At 37.3% G+C, this 16,232-nt stretch overlaps 1 protein-coding gene across 1 annotated transcript in view; it reads right to left on the reverse strand.

Moving 5' to 3' along the window:
* The window catches only part of LOC133290388 (nuclear pore complex protein NUP1), a 34,279-nt gene extending 18,047 nt beyond the window's left edge, over positions 1 to 16,232 (reverse strand). Inside the window, exons 1-2 of the mRNA XM_061488456.1 lie at positions 15,881 to 16,232; positions 4,934 to 4,992 (exon numbers count right to left, since the gene is read on the reverse strand). Coding sequence (XP_061344440.1) covers positions 4,934 to 4,992; positions 15,881 to 16,160 — 339 coding nt within the window. The 5' untranslated portion in view covers positions 16,161 to 16,232. The remainder of the gene's footprint in view (positions 1 to 4,933; positions 4,993 to 15,880) is intronic.

Here is a 16,232-nt window from a genome sequence, read left to right on the forward strand (position 1 = left end):
CAGCCAATGCATGTTTAGTATGTGGCAAACAAATCTCCTCTCCCCTCTTGCATGTGCGACAACTAAGCTAAGAAAACACTTTTGTAACGCCTGGCAACTTGCAAGGATTAACGACTGTCCCCACACACTAACACGAGACTTTTCAGCGTGCTTTGTCCTCACTCGCACACTTCCCGGGAAAACTTCCCAGGAGGTCACCCATCCCAGAATTGCTCCAAGTCAAGCACGCTTAACTATGGAGTTCTTCCGTTCTGGGCTACCGAAAAGAAGATGCATCTTGTTAGTATAGGTAGTACCAATTAATTCTTATAAGTCATTCCCAACTGTACCGTCCCATACCAACACAGTCTCTGGAATCCCTCTCTTTCGAGTGTTGATTCGATTCATTCATGTACCCCCGTCCCTAGAAGCCTGCCAGGAGCCGCTCCTTGTCCATGCCCTTTCGCACCGGCGATCACTCCCCGCCCTCGTCAGCGCCCGGGATGTTACAACTTTGGTCCTTCATGCTATGTCACGGCTAAATGCCTCTCTTGAACAAGGAATCGACTTCTCCATAGCTCAAACTGATTCCCCACACATTTCCTTGAACCGTGAAAGAAAAAAAAAAAAAGGAAAGCTGGTCATCATCCTCACCATCTCCTTATGCGTAGGACCGAGAACAAAACAGAAAAATCAGTTGTGCATCATCTAACAAAAAATCAGAAACACTATCCTATCCTCATCCTTTCTTAAAAACTGTGATCTCTATTAGGGGCAGAGTCATCTTCTAACTTACAGTTTCATCTCTTCTCATGACTAGGTCGTGTGCGCAGGAGCAAGGAGGAAACATCTGTCTCCTTTTTCCTATTCGGCTGAACACCACAAGCAAGGAGGTAGGATGTTCATCTCCTTTCTTGTCTCCCTTCTACTCGATTGGTCTGATTGAGTTTGTTTTTCCTTCCGTTACATGTTCTTGAACCAGCCATACCTGAGCCCATCTTTCCCCTTGCATGCAACTGGATTCGGACTCTTGGAATTTAGGAGAACGTAGAGGGCTGTCCCTTTTGCTCGATTGGAATCCTTGGTGTGTAGTCAAGAAGGTAAATCCAAGCTCTAGTTTTTTCTTTATTCCCTGAATGGTGCGTCTGCTGTATTCATGCCGATGTGGTTTTTGGTTTTGTTCTGTCATTCTTTCCCACCTTGTTCGGCCTGCATAACTGTCTTAGGAAGTTAGTTTTGCCATCCAATTTCATTGCTGCTCAGCCGTAAACTGTTGGTAGTAAAGCATGCAAACTGTGTTATTTAATTAAGGGGAACTTGGAAAATAACGCGCATATGCTGCTGTATCTAGCTTTACTCGAATGAAATTAATTGGACAACTTGTCTTAGGTCCTTTTTAGCGCACCGTAAGTTGTAGGATTGAAAATGTGAATAAAGGTCCTAAACGTTTTTTTTGAATGTAAACCGGTTCTGTGTGGGTTGGAGTAATTGGTTAAACTTGGTATGAATTAAGACTGCATGAACCGTTTGCCTAAGACCTTGTTCCCTCACATTCAAGCCTAGTAGAAATTACCTTGTAAATAGATAAATTATTTCTCTTTAGTTTCTGGCCAAAATTCGGATTTATATGTGTAATTAAGGGGGTAGCTTTGTGTCCTTTTAATTCTATTAATTCTGCCATGTTGGAACTGATGGGGTCTTGTGGTTACACGACAAAGAATCATTCCTTTAGCTTGGACTATAAATTTCCTTGTTGAAATATGTTGCTGCATCATGCCTTATATATATGAATTAGATCGTTTTAACAGCATGCTTTATGCCTCTTGAATGCACTCTAGACCTTATAGATAATGACATGTGAATGATGAATTTGTGGCACCTAGCTGTTAATGAAAACCGAACTTACATGCATGAAAGATCATGATTATGTCCCTTATGATCTAGAGGAGAAATAAGCCCTAAGTCAAAATAATTAAATTAGTGCAAGAACCATGAAACCCGATTTGATTCAAGCATTGCATGTGTTAATAACTCATGAAGACAACATGTTAAATAATCAAATTAACTTATGTATAAGTGATGAAGGTAGTGTTTTGTTAAATGAAAATCATAAGCACCTAGTGATGATTAAAAAACCGAACATGCATATGTATGACATTTTGGACTTGTCACTTGAGGACAATTGGTAATTTAAGAATGTGGCAGAATATGTGTTTGGTATATGAACTTCGAAACCGATTGTAGAACTAGGATTTAGGACAAGGGGAATACTATGTAATGTATAGGAAAATTATATCATAAATCCTGATTTGGTACATATAATTGTTAGGTGCGCAAGAACTTAAAATGTGGAACGGTTTGGTGATCTTGGATTAAAAGATGGTACACACGGTTAAGTGTTCGGTGGTGAGACCTATTGTGACTATTAGCTAGTGTATGGAATTGTGAATTGTTGCTCACATGTGCCTTGGATGCGTACTCTGTTAAATGTTATATGTATTCTGCCTATGGACTTGATATGATGGAACTTCTATTATGAGAAGTAATTGTTATGCGGCAGTTTGGTATTGAAAGTACATGAAGTAAATGCTATTATGATGATGATCTAGTCATGCATAAATACATCATAATTCATCTGTTTCTTTTGTGTGTGCGAAGCATATCATGGCATACAGCATTGTGCATCCAGTTTGGAAACCGAATTATAATATAAGTAAGCATATGAATGAGCACACATCATATAGGCATCCCTCCGGTACCAGGGTATGGGACACTTGGCTTCCGTCCGCATAGGTCACAGTTGGAATTCACCTCTGAGGGAGCCAATATGGAATCTCCACTGTGTATGTTAGTACGTGCACTGCAGTGCTATGAGCGTACATTACCATGGCGTTATATACGCACTATGATGACATGGCGTTATATACGCATCATGATTAGTACCTTGACGTTATATACGCGCTATGAGTATGTGTTAGCATCTGTTCGGAACTATATGTTGATGCGACTGTTTTGGAATTTTGTACCTAGTTTAATATTGTGGCAATACTGGTTTTACTATCACACTACTGGGATTCTTTCTCACCCCTTTTGGGGCTCAATTTTTATAAATTGCAGGGAGACGAAAAAGGATTTTTTTTATGAAGCATTTGATTTGGACATGTTCTGCTTATTTGCTGCTGCTTTGGAAATTATGCTGTTGTCCACTGTTTCTACTAGCGGTTGACTGATTAAAGATGTTGATTTAACATTTTGTGATATTGGAAAAATGTCAGAACCTGTCTTAAATTGGTGTATTCTGAGACTTTATGGTCAGCACTTAACTTGCACTATTTTGGTTATATTTTACAAAAACAATTCATGAACGTTTTAAATGCTGATTTATAAACTGTTTTTGCGAGCACCTTGCGAGTTCCACTTCTGGGGCTACAGATCTCCGATTTACCTATAATTTATATGCACGCGTAGCCCCAAGTGTCTAGTTTCAGATTATATAAACTTTACAATGAAATTATGTAAACACGGATTTTTATGATTTTTGCAAGTCAGGTAGTTTTGGAACATTTTCACTGATTTATCTTTCACCTTGCGAGTTCTGTTTCGGGAGCTAGACACCTCCGAATGAAATGATTTTTATATGCACGTAAAGCCCGAGTGTCTAGTTTCCTTGTATCAAAGAATATTTTTTAAGCTGTTGAACTCGAATTTATACCATTTTTATAAGGCAGCAAGGTTTCGCAGGAAAATTATTATTTCAGCAACTCATATATTTTGTAAAGTCGCACTCTGATTTCAGTAAACCACCAGATTTCAGTCATATAAGTGAATTAGTAACTTGAAAACATAGTTCTATAATTATTTAAAATTCGTTACGACTCTAATCCGCTTAGCAGACAACTCCCTTGGACGCGTACAGGGGAGGGTGTCACATACCTCTTCAAGACGGAAATTTTATACACAAAATCCAACACCAAGCACTATGACCGGTGGGACAGAAATGTCTTCAATAATTTTTATTAGAAAGAGATTGCTATAAAGAAGTATAAGCTTCAGGATGAAGAAAAAGAAAAAGAACACAGCTGAAAGGCTAACCCTCAATAAAGAGTATGAGGTGAAGATCCAAAACCACATGACAGGAAGGCTATACCATCCAAAAGGTGACAAACGTAGAATAAAAAATCCGGATGAAACTCTAAAAGCATGAGCAGTAGAAGAATACATAGAACATTGGACAAACAAGGCCAACAATGCACTAGCAGAAAACTGAAAGGTAATAAATAGCAGGATGAAGTGATAAAGACAAATAAAAACATTTTAAAATTAACGAATCTAGATATTTCTTGGTTGATCGGTCTGAAAATGTACACAGCCACTAATTAGATAAGGATATATATAGGAAAAAATATTTCTCCGACAACTTGAAATAAGTTTATCTCCAGCCACCCCAAAACTATGTTGTTTTGTTTATTTATTTCCTTATATTCATTGATTCACCTTTGAATGGTTATGATTCCCTTTTTCTCTCTCTTCTTTTATCACCGCTGATCTATCTTTGTACGGTTATGATTTAGTAGCGGGAGATAAAATTATCTCAAGCAGCTTGAGAAACGATAAGTCCATATATATATTTGTTGTTAGATTGCATAAAGTCTAAAATGTACTCAGATTAAAATGGTAAAGTTGGTTTTCTAAATTAAAATTTGGTTGTAAATCCAGTTTTACAAGTCTTCTATGTAGCTCAGCTTTCCCTTTTTTCTTTCTTTTTTTTTTTTTTTTTTTTTTGAAGATTTATATAATATCCAGGCGAGCAAATCATATAGCTTCGTGCTAAAATTAGGTTCAACTCCATAAAAAATTCTTCCAGGTGGATTGATCAAGTTCCTAGAATTGAGGTATGTTTCTTCAGTTTCATAAAAAAATAAAAAAAATAAAAAAAATAAAAAAAATTCCTTACATGTAAATCACGTTTGCATGAATCATCTTTAAGACCTTGTTTGCTTGTTCGCCTTTTACCTATTGCCAACAAACAAGTTGATCGAGAACATGAGTCAATCACCATTTCCAAGATAAATCAGCAATTTATATCGGGAAGCAGATAAAGATAATGGGCTGCAAAATAAACTCCATGAAAAGGACTCAATGTGTCTACAAGATGAAAGCAGAAGCACTAAATAAATATTCAACACTTGTCATACAAAGCACCAGATGGTTTTACACTAAATGCTTAGTGATGTAGAACAATCCAAGAATACTCCTCTTGGCAGAGTATTCTACTAATAAACCTAGAGTACTCCTCCAGGGCAGAATGCTCCTTTGACTTTGATATGTAATAGTAACAGTAATCAGAAAAAAATTAAGTAAAACACTTCTAGGGGGCGTTTGTTTCGGGAGTTTGGTCAAGTTTCCTGGGGAAGTGATTCGTGGATTCTCAGAACTCCACGTTTGGTTCGCTGGATTCATGAAATATATCCATGTTTCGGTGTTCCCCATCATTCGCCAATTGCATGTGATTTCTCCTCCAAAGCACTGTTCTGGATTGCTTCTTGGAGGGTCATATTCTGGCTGAAATCCGGAGAAGTGAAAAAGTGGTATATCTCGGTGACGAATTTGCCCTTCACACGTGACCAACTTTTGCCCAAAATGATACATCACTCATCCAGCACCCATCACATGTGAAAGCTGAAGAAACCCAAAAACTGGAGACCAACACCGACCGAAGAAGAAAGAGCGAAGAAAGCCACATGCTCAAAGATGGGAGGTCAGGTAATGGTCCGATGAAGTAGATCTACCGCGGCTGAGAAGTTACTGGTTGGTATCTCCGGTTGATTTGGTCCGGTGCATCCAACGTGGAAAGATAGGGTCCTCTTTGTTTGCCGACGCCAGGTTAAACTTGAACGGTTAGTATAGACACACCCCTTGGTCACATGCTCTGTGTTTATCTTTGCTGAAGCCTACTGACATGTGATATGATTTTTTTTTTGTGGTAAACAAATTTGTTTTAAGTCGTTAATTCACATAAGTACATCTAGGATTAATTAATAAAATAGCTTTGGGCTTGTTCCTTTTCTTGATCAACTACAAGAAAGGTAGTTGTAGGCTTTGGGCTTCATTAACAATTAAGATCTGATTCATTTCAAATTTATATGTCTACTACTGCTTCCCGTTTCTCATTGAGATTCAAATAGATAGTTTGTTCGTTGTTCTATTTATTTGAATCGTTGGAGAATGGAGATACTCAGTATTTGTCGGTGAAGTGCTTTGTTTCTCCTATTGTCGTTTTTCTGTCTGATTTCATCTTTCTTTCCAGTGTTTGCTAAAATTGATATGGTAATTAATGCTTGGGGTTATCTGTTATACCGATTGTAATTGTGAAAAGAGACGTATTCAAGTTATTGATAATGGATGAAGAGACCATTTCCTGGGAGAAGAAGAACAGTACAAATTAATTGCTTTTTTGTTTTCCTCCCTTGATGATTTCATTGGAAATAAGCATTGTTTCGATTCTGTTTGGAGCTTGTAAGTATTATTTTCAGATATTTTAGGGCATATTTAAAAGTCATCAATTGCCTATTTTAGGGCATATTTTAGGGCATATTTATTGCCTATTTTATGAACATTAGCAATAGTAATATGGACCTCTCTTGTGACAACTACGAACTTCCATCTAAATAGTTTTTATCTAAATGTTACTATTATTCAATGTTATATATGAATGAGTTTAATATCTCTTATTAGCTAAGTAAGTAAGTAGCTCATGTGTGGAGTATTATATTTGCACTAACATAATTTTGTGCCCAAATTGTTCTAGGACTTACCTGGTGGTTGGGGACAGATGGATCCAAGTCAATGGAGTGCCTATTATGGGTATGGACAGGGTTATGAGGCCTATGCTTATGGGGCTACTCAAGATCCTTCTTTGTATGCATATGGGGCATATCCTGGCTATGCACAATACCCCCAACAGGTAAGTTATCTAATTTCAAATTTTGTTTACATATTGGTTCCAATTGCAGATAATAACTTTATTGGGCTACTCATTCACATGGATTGTTTATTTTTAGGTTGAAGGGGCTCAAGACATGTCAGCTATGTCTATGCCTACCATGGAATAAAGGGAGGAGTTGTATGATCCCCTGGCAATGCCTGATGTTGATAAGTAATTTTCCCCTCTTCCTTTTTAAATTTGGGAGACAGAGACGTGCACGAGCATATTGGGTTCTTGAGTATTTCTGACAGATCCTTGTTTACATTGCCAGGTTATAAGCTTTATGTTCTCAGTACACGGAAGTGCCATTTTAGGGCGGTCCCTCTGGCACAAAAACTATTTGGCATCCTTGCAGCAAGCTTAGGATCTATTTGTACTGCCCGTTCAATAATGGGCATTATATTTCAAAATATTATGTAACTGCAACTATAAATTATGTCGGCTTAGGTTTAAATTGCTGTAACATATTTGAGTCGATCCCAATGGTTTTTCCTTGAACACGGTTGGGTGGTGTTAAGATATGGAAATTAGCATATCAGTAGACAGTATTTTTCGATCAAATCGATCCCATTGGTTGTCTTTTGATTTTGAACATTGCAAAATGTGTATCAATAATTTTTGCGAAGTAGGGAAACTTCAACCTTGATTATGAGGAGTTGAATTTAAAGTTGTGGGAAGAATGAACCGAACTTAAACTTTAACCAGAATGTTGATCTTTTCATCTTCTTGAAGTCGTGGCAGGTTATAACAAAAAATAACTAAAATCCAAGAAAATTTAATACTAGTGTAAATATGGTTTTAAATGGTTGTGTCTTGACTCATAATCCAACCATAATGGTGGACAATATTCAACATCTTTCGCCTCGCCACTATGTGGTGACTGGTGAAGGACATACTGGTTTATAATAATGCAACATAATAAAGCCATGATTGGGCATCATGTTTATTATAAATTATTCAATTTATCATTATAAAGCCAGTATGATAGAGGAAATAAAAGCAATATATTTCCCTCGTAGCACATTTGGGCTTAATTTGTTTTCAGTTAATAAAAACCTTTTTTAGAAACAGAATAAAAAAAAAAGGTCATAGTAATGGGAAAGAGATTTTAAGTGAAAGTATCAGCAGGCTACTTTAGATCACAAACTTTCGGGATAGAAAAAAGTAAACAGATAATTCAATCATGGAAGCATGATTCATGCATCAATATTCATCATATTCTGATCAAGGGCAAAATGAGTTTTGTGAACCATTACATGCATTATATAACTAGAGGAGGTCATCCTCAGAAATTTACAAAACCATTAAAAAACCACTTTATCATTGTGTAAAATATCCGTTGTTAGGAGTGTGTACATCACTGCAATTACAAAAAATAGAGACAAGAGTAAGGCATGCTTGTCTGATGACACTATACATGCTTAGTGTAATATATCAACTTTGTGGTATTTACATCATCCAAAAAGAGTCACACTGTGAACAATGGCAGCAGCATAGAATAACAACACAAATGAATGGGTGCACATCATGACTGCCATCATCGTATATATTGCCGTTGGATATTGTCGCTGAGAGACAGAGATGCCAAACATAAACAGGGAAAGACGATGTGGATATTGTTGTTGGGTCAATAAGCTTGTTCAATAAAGGGTTGTTTCAAATAAGGGTTATTTGGTAATTTAACTAAATTTACCCATCAATATTTTAACTTCAACCAAACACACATTCAAAAAATTTACTCAATTTCCCCGGTAAAATTTTGTCCAATCAAACAACTTTTTTTTAACTTTTCTACCAAACTCACTTTTCAACCATTTCTCTAGTAATTGCATTTCCCTAGTATTCAAAAAATTTCTCCTCAACCAAACGCCCCCTAGAGGCTTATGTATTAGTTCAATTCAGCAACTCAGTACAATATAGTGAGGAAATTGGCTTAAATCTAAGAAGGAAAATGGAAAGAGAAAACAGGAAACAGAAAGAAACAGTGAAGAACAGAAACCCAGAGCAATTGGAGAGGCTCTAGTTCTCTCCCAATTCCAGCAAAGTCTAGAATCTTCCAAGGTACCTATCACAACCCACATATGTGAATGTTGATAAACAATGAAACCTACGGCAACGTTTTTATAATCTGCTATAGCGGTGTTGGAAAACATATAATGACAACTAAGTGATTGAGGTGTATGAAAGTTAAACCTGTGAATTGTGAGATTGTAAGTTGATTAATAGTTTAATTATGGTTCAGAGGAACTATATAGTGAAAATCCTAAATTACGGGTTAAAATCCCCATTGGGGGTAAAATGGTAATTTTACATAACTTCCTGGTTTTCGGCTAATCCGGTACCCACCTATGTTCATAAAAAGATGAGATTGGATTAAGAAGAAAAATTTGGAGATTTTGGTGGTTTTTGGGGAAACGTGCACTGTTGAATGTTGAAGCATTTGGTGTACCGAAAAACTTGAGATTCATTTGTTAAAAGACTAACAATAGACATTGGAGAATGTTGAATTTTTGATTTGATGATTAATTCATGGATTAGTCGAAGTTTAAGTGGAAGAATAACAATGTAAAATAATAGACTTTAATGAAGGGCAATTTAGTCTTTTTACTAGGGAAACACTTGACCACTTGTTAGACCTCACTTTAGTGAATTAGAAGCATCATTTAGACACAAAAAACTGGTCATCTTCGTGGGTCTCTTGCTACCAAAACCAAGAGAAGAAGAAAACTCCATTGGAGGAAGGCTTGGAACCATACTTGGAGCCACACTCACTTTTAATCTTAACTTCCAACATGAAAGTTGTTCCTCTCCACCTTGTGATCAACTTTCCTTCCTTGAGACTTAGCCAAAAACCATAGTCATCATCCCTTGAGAAAGTGACGAAATTTTGAGAGTTTTTGAGCTTGGAGACTTGTTTGGCTTGCTTGGATGCTTGAAGATCACTCTTAGGGACCTTAGGAGTTGATTTGTGGTAAGTTTTTCCACTTTGACTTGATTTTTCATATAGATCGAAATTTGAATGTGTTCTTGAATATTGTGGTTGATGGGGTTGTTTGGAGAGGTCTTAAGACCATGCTCCTTTAAAAAATGTTGATTGCATTAACAAATAAATGATAGAAATCAAATAAAAATTATGGCCTTGTTGGATGACACTTAGACCGAAAATTGTGAAGGAAATTAATGTTGAATGATGAATTGAGTTGTGGGTTGTTGGAGTAATTACTGATGAGATTAAATGTGAACTTAATGCATGTGAATGCAAGCAAAATTCCCTAGCCTATGTGGTGCACATGTGTCGGCCATAAAGGGGTTTGTGAAGGGAAAAATTTTGAAGCATGTTGTGTTGGGTAATTAGGGGTATGCTTTGGTGTAGTTGTATGTTGATGAAGTTAGATTGGTGGTTGAATGAAATTAAATCAATTGGTTGGTTGTTTGAGTGATTAAGGCCGAACCTACGCAAGATGTAGGAAGTGATTTTCATGTTGAGTTTGTGACTTGTGTGACAAGTCTTGTATTGATTATGTGTATGTATGATCATGAAGGTTGAAGTCTTGGAGCTCTTTGATGGAAGCTTGAGCTTTGGCATTTCCTTTTTGGAAGCCTTTGGACCTTTATCTCAAGGATTTTGGTAAGTATAAACTTGTGTTCATCAATATGAATTAAATGTATAACCATTGATTGATGGTCTTGTGTGATTCTAACAATGGTTGGAATTTACTTTGTCTAGGCTATTTTGTATAATTGTGTTGTGGACTTGCTTGGCATCAGAGAGCTTGGCAAGATGGAGCTTGCATTGAGGTAAACTTCTTGTCCTGGGGTTTATCCTCTTGTGTGTTCCACTGCGCCCCATTGGGGGCGATGGATGGAAAATGTGATTTGGGACAATATTGGATATGGTATGATCATGAATTGTTGAACATGCTTGCGTGATATATATATATGATTGGGTTGTCTGGCCAGTAGAATATTGTTGAGAGACTTCCACTGGATAAGTCTCCATGAGAGAGTTCCAATTGGTATGATACCTTATTGTCGTCTGTTGGGAGCACTCTAAGAAGTCTCGGGAGTTATATAATGGGGTCCTTGAACGATATTTATGATGCATGTTCTTGGATTTTGTGCCCAGTGCTTGTGTTGGATGTATGTTCTTACTATGCTTGTATTATTGCTCATGCACATTGAGTGAATTATTGGGTAAAGTGACTCTCCAGGACCCTTGGTTTACTGAGATTGTAAAATCTCACACCGTATTTGGGGGACCACATTTCAGGTACTCCCACTGAAGGAGGTAGGACCTCACATGGAGCATGAGAGACTCAGATATCTTGGAGTTGGATTGTGCTGACATGTTGTAGCTTTAGTGATCAAGTGATGTATGTTCATTATTTTGTATGAGAAAGATGACATGTGGTATTTGTAAATACTTGTATATACATTGAAGTTAAGCTTGTAAATGTAATATTAATAATGCATATTGTGTCAAATGGTGTAACTGTATTTATATTCATTTGGTTATCTGGATATGTAATGTTACGGAAAAAAAAAATGATGGAATGGCCTAAAAGGCTATTGTGATATGTGGTGGTATATTTTGATGCCTTATAATGAATATGAAATGTATAATTGGAGGATATGAATGATTGGAATAGGTATGAAATTGATGATGTAAAAATGATAAGTATTGAAAGAGGTAACTTGTGGTTTAAGTAACTTGTGAATAATAACTTGAGGATTAAGAAAGGACAATAATATGACATATGTTGAAGAAAATAAGTGCACCAAGGTATGTTGAACCTTTGGATGCCATTCCATGCTATTAGGTACCCATTTGAAGAAATGAGATTAGTTGTAAAAAACAAAGGAAAAGCTGGCCAATTTTCTAGAAAACGTAGTGAAATTACCTCTTAAATACATTTTTAGGCAACGATCAACAAAATTCTTTTGGCCATTAGATTGCAGATGAAATGCAGTGTTGTATTTCAAAGTTGTACCATAACTCTTATATAATGCATATCGAAAGGAACTCAAGAAAACTTTCTCAGTTAGATACTATGGTCAATGGGAACCGATGCAGCCTCACGATATCCTTGATGAATACATCAACTACCTCTTTGACTGTGTAAGGATGACTCAGTGGAATGAAGTGAGCATATTTTGCAAGGCAATCAACTATTACAAATAGAGTATCCACTCCTTGAGGTCGTAGTAATTCCCCCACAAAAGTTTGCTGGCTGTAATAAGTTTGCTGGTCATAGATGTTGAACCTTGTTCTGTTAACCGTGAGAGGACAGCCAATTGTATCTTTCTATAGAGGGCATCCGCAACAAGCTTTTCTTGCTTGAATGATATTGAATCTCAAAGTCAAATTCTAGGGTTCAGAGGTCCATTTCTGTTGCCATTGAGTTTAAGATAATCAGAAAATGATCTGAATTCCCCACCCCAATCTGTTTGTAAAGCCTTAATAGGTAGCTGAAATTGAGTTGTTACCAATGAGTGAAATTGTTTAAATATAGGAAAAGCATTAGACTTTTGTTTCAGTAAATAAATCCAAGTGTATCTGGTATGGGCATCAACAATTGACAGGTAATAAGTGTATCCCATGGTTGATGTAAAAGGAGCTGGTCCCCAAAGGTCACTATAAAGTAGAGCAAAGAGGGTATCATATTCAGACAGAGAGGGATATGAGGGGAGTCTATGTGCCTTACCAAGACAACAAGATGAACAAAATTCACTGACAATTTTATTTGAAGCAAGAATGTTACAAGAGTGAAGCACCTTTGTCAAAGTTACATGATTAGGATCCCTAGACGGCAATGCCATAAGAAAAATGCAGAATCTGAAGGCATACATGATTGTCTATTACTATTACAAGACTGATCAGTATGATTGACAGTTTTATTGACACTATGAACAAGATTACATTGTGAAATAGCACCAGAAGGTGTTGTCTGAGCTAGAAGTTGTGGATGGCAGAGTGCAAGGAGCAGATTTCAAAGGAAGTGAGATGTCTGAGAACTTGTACAGACCATCATCTCCAAGCACTCCTCGAAGAAGGATGTTTTATTGACACTATGAACAAGATTACATTGTGAAATAGCACCAGAAGAAGTGTTGTCTGAGCTAGAAGTTGTGGATGGCAGAGTGCAAGGAGCAGATTTCAAAGGAAGTGATATGTCTGAGAACTTGTACAGACCATCATCTCCAAGCACTCCTCGAAGAAGGATGTTATGAGATACCTGTGATTTGACAAAACAAACATTGGGATGAAATTCGAAGTAAACACAATTATCTTTGGCAAATTGACTGACACTCATAAGGTTTTTCATGATTGAAGGAACTAACAAAAGGTTTTTAAGATGCAAGCTTGTATTAGAATCACAAGGTGACATAAAACTTGCAGATCCAATTGCTTTAATGTTCAAACCTTGCCCATTACCAATGATGACCTGATCAGAACCACTTAGTTGTTGACTCTGAATCAAGTTCATTGAGTTTGCAGTAACATGATGTGAAGCACCTGAGTCTGGATACCACTCAATGGCTGGAGAAGAGGCTGGAGTTGGAAGCAATCCTGGTTGTACAGTCATCATAGCTTGAGGTACAGTAGTAACAGGTCGAACATACTGACAATTAGGTCGAACATATTGATAATTTCGCTGCTGGACTTGTGGAGTCTGACTTTGAGCAAAGAATTGACCATTTGATGAACTCTGTGGACGTGGAAGTGTGGGTATGACGTTTTCATCAAAACGATGCCAGCAAGATCTCACATCGTGACCGTATCTGTAACAGAGCTGACAATGAATGTTTTGTCTATTCCCACGGCCTCTACCTCTATTGTTTCTTCCAATATATCGTCCTCGTCCTCTGTTGAAGTCATTAGAACGAAGAGTATTAACAAAACCAATCTGTTCAGAAACCTTACCAGTGCTCTGTTCCTGATTCGCTAAAACAGGGGCAAACAGAGGAGTTGTCTCAGCAGTGTTGCTCTGTTTTTGAGCTACATTCACAGTGACAGAGTCAAGAAGGGATTCACTTTGTTTCACCAGCATCTGTTCATGTGTCATCAACTCTATAGCCAGATCCTCAATGGAGTAAGGATTTTCTCTTCCATGAACGGTGGTTACAAACGCATTGTACTCGACTGGAAGTCCTTCCAGTACGTAATCTGTTCTATCTTCATTCGTGACTGGATTTCCTATAGCCTTTAACGAATCACATACGCTTTTGATTCGAGACAAGTATTCCTTTGCAGATCTATTACCTTTTCTGATGGTTCTTAGTTCTGAGCGCAATTGACGAGATCTAGATTTCATCATTCCATGAAAGAGCTTGTGTATTTTATCCCAAGCTTCGTATGTATATTTGACTCCAAGAATTTCGTTGACAACAGATTCTGAGATTGTTGATAGAAGCCAAGACAACAACATTGAATCTTGTGTAATCCATTGCACATACTCTGGATTCTGGATCTCGTTCTCAAGATCTTCTTCAGATGCGAACTGAATTGGAATCTTTGGATTCACCAGGTGACGATGAAGTTGGTGTGAAGTGATAATAGGTTCGATTATTTGATTCCAGAACAGATAGCTGTTTTCAGTGAGCTTCACAGTGATTTGATGATTGAATAGAAGTGGTGCACGATTCTCCATTTGTGTTGAATCTGTGTTCGACCTAGAAGATGCTGGAATGCTATTTTCTGTTGAAGCGTTGTTGCTGGTGTTCGATGCAGAAGACATAGTGGAGCACGAAAATGGATCAGGCCCTCAGAAAGAGGGCTCTGATACCATATTCGAGTTCTTGAGAGAAGCCATAGATGAGAGAAAGAGAGAGAGAAGAAAGAGAGAGAATGTAAGAATTGTATTATATAATCTGATTATACAATATGCACTTTATCACTATATATAAAGTGATGATCTAACTAACTGAATACAATGATAACTGACAGCTAACAGATCTGTAACAGACTTGATAGGAAAAGGATCTAATACATGCAAGCACATTTAAAGAAGCTACAGCTACATATCTAATACCTAGTATATAAAAAAATGTTCCTTTTTTTTTTTTTTCAATTCCTGCTATTGAATCCCTAAAATAAGAAAATTGAGAAAAAAAGGAAAGATCACAACCACATCTCCTCAAGTCGCAGGTGTAAACCTTGCAAAGAGAGGTTTCCCCACCAGCACTTTGCTTCATCAAATCAGAAAGTCCACTTCGCTTGCCATCTTTCTCTTTCTCCCTTCTATGGTTTCTGGCTTTTTTCAGAATTGCCAGAATGGTGGGATTGCACAATCCCACCAATTTTACAATTTAAGAAGGCGATCTCACTCTCAAACGATCTTACTACAGATCTAGATCGTTAGAGGCAAAAAAAATCATAGGATCTTAGACTCCTACGATTTAACTCACAATCTTGACAACATCGATAGTTAGACTAATAAATTAGGACTTCAAAATTCATATTCTATCATTACGCGTCAAATTAATACTTTTTGTTCGGGAAAGATTTGTAGAAGTGACTGCTTCTAGGAACAATTGCATACTCAACTCCCTCACATTTAAGCAACAAAGCTTAGGCAAACTATTTTGTCATTTAATTTGATATTTTAGCACTCACATTGTTTAATTTCTTTCTAATGACTATGATGAGTATGACCCTGCTCACAACAATGATTATTCATCGATTCAGGTTGGACTTTTAGCAAACAAATAAGCCATATTTAAACAAATTTTACTATAAACGCACAATTATTTATGTTTTCACAAACTATGGTAATTTCATCTGAGAAATAACAGAAACAAATCATTCAAGAATTTAAAACAAACAATAATTTAAAGGGGGAATAGCACAAAAAATAAAATTGAGTAAAAACGCGAGAAATTGAGAACAATAGAGAGAGAGAAACAGAATCTGACCTTGATCGTCAGCTGTAGAGCTGTCGCTAGTAGGAGCAGAGGCGGGAGCCGCTGTATAGAAGAAGGAAGGCAAAATACGAGTAGCTCCACCGGCGATGAAGCGGTAAGCAGGATCCACGAGTTTTGAAATCCAACGGCGGCGCACAGCCTCCGGCGGACGGGCGTAAGGGCTAGCGGGTGGCTTTCTAGGCTGCGGTTTTATAAGCTTGCCTCCGGCGCCTCTGTTCTCCTGCGCTTCCGGTGATCTTGACGTCAATCCTGTGATTTGATCGGTATCCATGAAATCAAATCGGGAGGGCGCAGCCGACAGCGGAACAGTTGGAAAGAAAAAACAAGGTAAATGCAAAATAAA

The sequence above is a fragment of the Gastrolobium bilobum genome, unplaced genomic scaffold, assembly GCF_033153095.1.
Source record: "Gastrolobium bilobum isolate Gb01-03AN ecotype WA unplaced genomic scaffold, APGP_CSIRO_Gbil_v1 utg11474, whole genome shotgun sequence".
Classification (NCBI taxonomy): domain Eukaryota; kingdom Viridiplantae; phylum Streptophyta; class Magnoliopsida; order Fabales; family Fabaceae; genus Gastrolobium; species Gastrolobium bilobum.